Genomic DNA, 8,295 nt, shown 5'->3' with positions numbered 1-8,295 from the left:
CGGGATGGCATCCGAATCAGAACCTGAAGGCACTCTCTACACCGCTGGAGATGAGACGAAGAAAGGAAAGAAGTCTGCAAGGGAACTCATAGTAGGCGTAGAGAATGGCGTTGAAGAGGTGGAGACGTCACTGGTGGAATACAAAACCCATGTTGACGCACTCCAAGCAGAATTCGACATATTCAAGGGGCACGCCAACGAATCACTACAGAAAGTTGAACCATTGAGTAGTGACGTCGTTGAATTAGAAGAAAACTTCAAAGCTGCCATCGCAGTCATGCGAAACGATATGAAAGAAATGATTATGCACGAGCTGGGTCAAATCAAAACAAACATGGAGAATATTGAAAAAAGAGCTTTCAGTTTGCCACGATTTCTACAAGACTTTACAAGGCGAAGTTAATGTTCTCAAGATGGCCGTAGGAAATGGAGTTGCTAGCACGAGCAACAACACTCCCACGAAGGTTAAAGTTCCCCAACCAACGCCATTCGTTGGGAAACGAGAGGCGCGGGCTGTGGACAACTTCCTTTGGGAAATCGAACAATACTTCAAGGGTGTAGGCATCAATGACGATGAAAAAAAGATTTCTACGACAACCCTATACTTGAAAGACACTGCTGCATTATGGTGGAGACGCAAGAGCAAAGAAATCAAACAAGGTACGTGCACCATCACCACTTGGGCAGATTTCATTAAAGAATTCAAACTCCAGTTTTATCCGGAAAATACCCAATACGAAGCAAGAATTCGTCTTCGTAGTCTGAAGCAAAAGGGTATAATCAAAGATTACATCGATGAATTCACTACCCTTATGCTTGAAATTCCGGATATTACACCCGGGGAAGCATTGGCGAACTTCATGGATGGCTTACAATATTGGGCTAAAAATGAGGTCGAACGTTGAAACGTTCAAGACCTATCCTCTGCCGTCATTGCGGCCGAGTCCCTGCACGATAGAAGTGAGACTCGACCAGCAAGAAACAACGTTGTCAACCAAGACAACACTAAGGTTGGGGGAGCCAGACCCAACAACACCCAATTCCGGAAGGAGGAAACCCGGAAACCACTTCAAATCGCCAACAAACCTTACAATAAGGCATGTTTTATATGCGATGGGCCGCATAATCCAGGCTATTACCCAAAGAAAAATAGTTTGAACGCTGTTGTAAAAGTTGACGAAGAACCAAACGAGACTGAGGAGGTTTGACTTGGGGCAATGCAACTTCAAGTTCTGAATGCAATGCGTGAAACGAGTGGGAAGCGCCTACATATGGCAGATTCGAACCCCCAAATCAACAAGAATATTGAAGGAAAAGGACTTAGGTTCATGACAATCGGAATAAATGGAAGACGTTCAAAAGCATTGGTGGATACAGGTGCAAGCCACAACTTCATCAACCCAGAAATAGCAAGAGGGCTTGGTTTAAAAATAACAAGAACGGAAGGAATGATCAAAGGTGCTAACGGAGACGCACAACCAATAGTCGGGAAAACTTGGAATGTAAAAGCTACGATCGGATCATGGCAAGGAAGAATTGATTTCTCAGTAGCTCCACTCGATGACTACGACATTGTACTCGGAATGGAGTTCTTCCACAAATCAAACGTTACCGTAGCAACAAGCTTGAATGCCCTCTACCTAACGAAGGGAAAGCAAGTCTACACCGTACCAATGGAGGCGGAAACTCGGCAAAGGAAAACCATCTCTGCACTACGACTCATAAGAAAGCCGAAAGCTCGCAACGAGGGCGTTGCGAAATCAGGTGGGGGAGGATGTCACGCACCTCCAAATCACCCATCATTTTTCTCGACATCCGGATCATTTCGGAACCGTATGGAAGCATCTAGGGCTGCCCGGAACAATCCGGAACGACCTAGAGCAGCCCGGATCACTCCGGAACTCTCCGGAACATCCCGGCGCACTCCGGAAATCTCCGGAACAGCCCGGCGCACTCCGGATGCTTCCGGACCAGCCCGGTCCTATCTTAACAGCCCGGTACTTTCCGGAACAGCCAAGAGCTATCTACATCTGTCCGGAATACTCCGGAACACCGAAAACATTACTAGACTAACGAAGAAGCTTCAAGAGGAGTCCATAAAGATAAAGATGCTAGATATTTACAAGGAAATCTCTAGAATTAGGCCCTAGATATTTTGTATGGAACAACCTAGATTAAGAACTCTCTAGATCTTGTGTGGTGGTATAAATAGGTGAAAGGGATCTCATTTGAGATCACCCAACTCTTGTAAACAACTAAGCATTGTAAGCTTAACTTCCAACAATATAAAAACTTTTGTCTTGAATACTTGCAATCAAGTCACTTCAAGAAACCAACACTACTCTTCAAGACTTCCGCTGCCCAAAAACTCGTTCAAACAAACCACATAGGCTTACTTAGACGAAGTTCTAAGGCCGCACGAGAGTCAAAAGAATAACTCCGTGACATTAAGCTAAGCTTCATTAGTCACATGAGTTGTCTAAATTTAATAATATTTTTAGTAAAAGAAAGCATGCATAACGTATTAATGTTAAATATATAGAGTTTGGATTAAATACAAATTAAATTAGCGTGTTAACGGTAAAAATTAGGGGTGACAAATGTGACCCATTGAGTTGAATGAGTTGTATTAAAATGTATATAATAAGTTAGAATAAGTCAAACTAATCAAACAAAAAACGAATATAATTGAAACGGGTCAAAACGGGCTGACATTTTTTGAAGGTTTTTTTTATGGAACGAGAACACGGAGGAAACTTTTAGTATTTTTACCTTTTTAGTTTCTGATTTATATTTCGAGTAATGATTTTTAATTATTTTTTTCAATTTTTTAATGAAAGGTTTTTGAAATTGATCAAAATGAGTTGAGATTACAAAAACACCTTATTAAAAAATTCAAAAAATATAATTAAAAAGTTATAACTTGAAATATAAATAAAAAACTAAAAAAAGTAAAAATACTAAAAAATTTTCTCCGTTTTTCTCGTTCAACTAAAAAAACCCTCGAGAAATTTAAATCTGTTTTGACCCGTTTCAATCATTTTCTTTTTTTAGTTGACCCATTATATACATTTTAATACAACCCATTTAACCTATTGGTCACATTTGCCACCCTTGATAAAAATTGAGTAGTGTAATTATACATACAACGTAGTGTGGTTATAATGTATTGTTATACCGTAATTACAAGTATAAATATATAAGTATTCTGTACTTGGGCCAAAAAGAAATAATAAGTATTCGATGAGCCCAATAAGAACCCGAAATTATCATGATAAGGATTTGTGGACCAACCCGATATCCAACGAGTGGCTGTCTCAACACACAAATAAATACACACCCGAGACATGCCATGCGCGCCAACATTGTACAGCCAATATCCGACAATGACCTCCACGACTATTTCTTCACTCTCATTCTCCGCCGCCACCGCCACCGCCACTTCCATATTCCACCACCACACCAATCCTAGTTCACTTTTCAAACCCCGGTCAAAAACAATTACTTCTATGGTTGCGGCCACTATTGCCACAACCTCAACTAAAGTTGTACCTTCCATCATAGTAGGCGGTGGTCGTGTAGGACGGTCCCTAGAAGAAATGGGCTGCGGCGATGATTTTTTGGTGAGGAGAGGGGAACAGGTTCCATTGGACTTCCCGGGACCGATTTTCGTGTGTACTAGGAATGATGATTTAGATGCTGTTCTTCAGTCTACTCCTCAGTCACGTTGGAATGGTACGTTAATAATAATATTAATTTGTTTAATGCATGTTGGTGTGTCAAATTATGATATTATTATGGTGTTTCTAATGTTAAGATGGATTTTTAACAATCACGGATGGTAATGGGACACGTATATGTAACGGTCTCCAATAAAATGTTGAATAATAATAAAACTTTAGGATTTCTAAGTACACTTGTGAATATAATTTTATTACCAAGGAAAATATAGGATTATAAACATCACTAAACGCATACCCTTTCAAAATTTAAAAACCTCCTTTTTCATTTCTGTGATTGTCACTTGTATTTTTTTGTGATCATTAATTTAAAAGGTGAAAAAGGAGGGTAGAATAATACATACACGAAAAAAAAATAACGAGAAAACACAGAAAAAGAAAAACGTAGTAAAAACACAAGAGAATTAATGAAAATTATCATGTAAAAAACATAAAAAACAGAGAAAACAATTAAAAAATTGTAAAAAGACAAGAAACTATTTAAAAATGGGTAAGTATGGAAATTTGTTAAATTTTAAAGTTTTAGTAAAAGTAAAGGTAAAACATTTCATTATGTAACTTTTTTTTAAAGTAAAATAAATCAAAATGTGTAAATTTGATATATTCTTCATTCATTGTGGAGATATATTCAATTTTGGTTATGGGTCGGGTAAATACACAAAAGTTTACAAGTGGATGTATGCAATTGTTATGAACATGAAAGGAAAATGCTTAGGAGTACAATTTTGATAAATAGGCATGCATGTTTTAGATAAGCTGGTTGGATATCACCTAATATCATACTTGTTTCATACGCATAAGAAAATTTATAATTAATTTTGTACCCCGTCTCATACCTGAATTTTTCGGTTTTATATTTACCTGTGGGTTCAATCAAAGCAGATTTGGTTTTCTTCCAGAACGGGATGATGGAGCCATGGTTCCACAGTAAAGGTCTGAGTGGCGCGGACCAGGTTTTGGCATACTTTGCCGTTTCCAAGATTGGTGAACGACCGATTGATGGTATAACTGATGTTAATCCCGAGGGTTTAACCGCAGTTTGTGGCAAATGGGGGTCTGCTGTAGCTGCTAGGCTAAATGCTGGAGGCCTTTCATGCAAGGTATAAAATGACCAAACTACCCGTAGATAATAAATTTTACTTTCATTAAACTTGCATAATTAAATTTTTAGTTTTGTTTAAGTTTGTGAAAATATGGAAATCAGGTGCTTGAGAAACACCCCTTTCAGAAGCAAATGCTAGAGAAGCTTATATGGATATCCTCATTCATGCTTGTTGGGGCCCGCCATCCCGGAGCCACTGTGGGCGACGTAGAGAAGGATTTTCGTTGCGAGGTAGGATTATTTGCATCAACGTAACACTATGGACGCGCTAGAACAAAAATAGTTTTTACTTGTTAATGCAGTAATATAGTTTTATACTCATATATAATTAAGTATATAATTGACTTAATATTTACAGGTAATTAGTCTGATTGGTGAGCTGGCATCTGCAGCATCAAAAGAGAAAGGTATAACATTTGATGAAGGGATTGAGGATAGGTTATGTGCTTATGCTCGAGCGGTTTCTCATTTCCCGACAGCAGTGAAGGAGGTAAGTTTTGTTCGTTAGTAAGTTGCAGACTTGCAGTTGACTTGCTATTTGTTAACTCAACAAGTGGTAATGAATCTTGCAGTTTAAATGGAGAAACGGTTGGTTCTATTCGCTCTCGACGAAGGCAATCACGCAAGGGAAAGAAGACCCATGTCCGTTGCATACATCTTGGCTTAAAGAATTAAAGATTGTTAGGTAAATAAATTGTGTGTACCCGAGTGTTTCAAGCAGCTAGTTGTATGGGATGATCCCACATTTGACATTTATGTTCACGGTTCAATCATTTTTAATCAATGTAGCAAATAGAGTTATCTTTATTTTCATAGGTGTAGGTGCGTTCAGTTCATAGTTTAATCAAATTTTAATATAAAACTCTAAAAGCGTATTTATTGCATGATTCGATCAATTTTAAATAGAGAAGTGTGAAAACTACCGTGCATGAAAGTTGCGGGGAAGAAAAATACACCCGGTTTGTTAAAACCCTTATTGTGTCTCACATTTAGAAACAAGTGCAACTATGATTTTATTTTTTATAATGTTTATTTTTGAACTTTGGTCTAAATATCATTTTTAATATGCTTACATTGCCACTTGAGTGCTTGGCCTATTGGTAAAAGCTTATGTTTTTTTGTGGGAGGTAATGGTTCAATCCTTAGTTATAACATTAGTTTAGGAAAATTGTGTAATTTGGAGTAGTGAAGTATGTCGTTAAAAAAACACAAAAAATACACACTTAGCATTAACTACTAAATTTAAATTTGGTGATAAAGTGATTGACGGAAATATTAAATGTCATTACGTCTATACACCAAGGCATCATTACCAAAACACCGATTATAATTGGTGATGTTGTACATATATCACCTTAAATCAGAACATCAACATGTTTGTCACATCATATAGACCACCTATATATCAAATCATACGGTTGTATAAAGCAAATTTCAGCTCATATGACTTGTGTGACCTTTGACACCACACCACTTTTGAATATGTAAGTTTCATTAAAGTTATACAAGCCTGCATAACAACTTGTATAACACATTATATACGGTATATACATTTTCACCATACCAAACGATCCATCTAAGGATATACGACCCGTATGATATGATGAAAATGTTATAGGAGCTATATAAGATGTCAATTATGTGTGAACAATATGTTATTGTTGTGCTAATAACTCTGGCCTTATGATTTTTCATCTTCAAACCTAATTTGATCTCTTATTTGTGTACATAACTTATTTATAGCTATAATTATCTGTCTTATTCAATATTCACATAAAATCAATCATATGAAGACCAAACTATAGTACTATACTTAGCAAATGGGATTGGGTTGGGTCAGACATGATAGCAGGTTAGACCGGGTTATGAATAAAACGGGTCAGATCAAAACGGGTATCCTTAAGAAAATGTCAATTTAGTTTGGATCAAAATGAGTTCAGACCAAAATTGGCTTGGGTGGAAATTAAAAGTTTTTAAAAAATGTTTAAAAGGTAAGTTATCCTGCTATATATATTTATTGTAGCTACGGTGGAGGTGGTGGTAACAGCGTAATCAATGACGCTATGAATGGCGATGACATACATGTCGGTATAGGTTGCATCGTCGTACATGATGGTCACAACAATCACAAAGGAAAAAGGAAATAAGTGACCATAGTATTGTGATGGTACATGTTGGCATATTATGGTATTCTTGAATCATCTTTGGCGTATTCTTCATGACGTCTTTGTTTTCTCTTTGACAAAATATAACTGGCATAGAAAGAAAAATATTACACGATTCTTTATTTATATATTGATAGTGACAACATTAAATACATTGATAGTGAAAGTAACTTTACTAAGAGGTTTCGTTTTTGTTGACAAAATATATAGAAAGGAAAAACATAACACAATTCTTTATTTATTTAGTGACATCGTTAAATAATTTGATATTAAAGATAACTTTACGAAACCAAACGGCATATAATGGTTTCACAAATGTCCATCTAGTCCATGGTTAGCAACTCCAAGTTCTGCACTACTTTAGAATTGTTTCATTAACAAGATGACCAACTGTGGCACTCGTGGATAGGGATGAGCAAACGGTACCGGTTTCCGGTACCGAATCAGATACCTTTGATACCCAACTTTTTTATATTTTGTGATCAGTATGATACCGATATTTTTATCAAAATTTTGACTTCCCTACCGATACCAAACCAAGCATTATCGGTACTGAGCTTGTCCTGACCGGTAGTAAAACAACTACTTTTAAGCCGAGGACAGATTGGGGTTGGGAGGTGCTTTTCCTAAAAGGAACCCAAATAGAAATGTTTTGCACCAAATCAACTCATCCTTTAAAGAATGGTTCATGATTGTCACACTAGATCAAATATCAAACCTTGAAATCCGGACATTCAGTATCAAATGGTTAAGACATGAACCTTTGCACAAGTGTTCTCACGTGCACAAACAAAAACCTCTTCATATTCGGGACAAAGTATGAAATAAAAAAAATATATAAAAAAAATATAAAAAAAAGGTGCAATAAAAATAAGATAAAAAAATAACTCAACTTCCATGGACAATACAATAAGGACAACCTGTAACACAAATCCTAAAACCGGCACGACACTATCCTGTTTTCACAAAAGCTTCAAATGTCAAAATCACCTGAAAGTTATGAAATACCCGAATTTAAGATTACAAAATGGGTTCAGGTTAAACCGGTCATTTCATAAGTGTAGAAACATGACAGTCAGGTTGGTTGATCTATCTATAAACACTAATCATCATTTCCTCTAAATAACTTAAGTTAACTATGATTACAAAGCTTATATTACCGCATAATAATCCAAATATTTGGTTGGTTAGGGATAAACCACTACAAAAAACCTGGTGAAATTTGGTTGATTCGGCAAAGAACTGCATTAATTATATACTCAAAAGAGGCTGAATACTAACCTTTAAG

The 8,295-nt window shown here is 36.6% G+C and overlaps 2 protein-coding genes across 2 annotated transcripts; both read left to right on the top strand.

The window, feature by feature from the left end:
• The first annotated feature begins 413 nt into the window (after window positions 1–413).
• Window positions 414–905, top strand: LOC143536193 (uncharacterized). Its single transcript, XM_077030238.1, has one exon. The coding sequence runs from the start codon at window positions 414–416 to the stop codon at window positions 903–905; it is 492 nt and encodes a 163-aa protein (XP_076886353.1).
• Window positions 906–3,304: 2,399 nt separating this feature from the next.
• LOC143536185 (uncharacterized) lies at window positions 3,305–5,649 on the top strand. Its single transcript, XM_077030232.1, has 5 exons — window positions 3,305–3,735; window positions 4,623–4,840; window positions 4,945–5,073; window positions 5,201–5,332; window positions 5,415–5,649. The coding sequence occupies exons 1-5, from the start codon at window positions 3,348–3,350 to the stop codon at window positions 5,529–5,531; spliced, it is 984 nt and encodes a 327-aa protein (XP_076886347.1). The 5' UTR covers window positions 3,305–3,347; the 3' UTR covers window positions 5,532–5,649.
• Window positions 5,650–8,295: the final 2,646 nt, after the last annotated feature.

The sequence above is a fragment of the Bidens hawaiensis genome, unplaced genomic scaffold (genome assembly GCF_021521415.1).
Source record: "Bidens hawaiensis isolate Kalapana, Puna unplaced genomic scaffold, B.hawaiensis_p1.1 tig00010744_1, whole genome shotgun sequence".
NCBI lineage: Eukaryota > Viridiplantae > Streptophyta > Magnoliopsida > Asterales > Asteraceae > Bidens > Bidens hawaiensis.
Note: the sequence above shows the minus strand (reverse complement) of the source record. Positions and strands in the feature narration are given on the sequence as shown.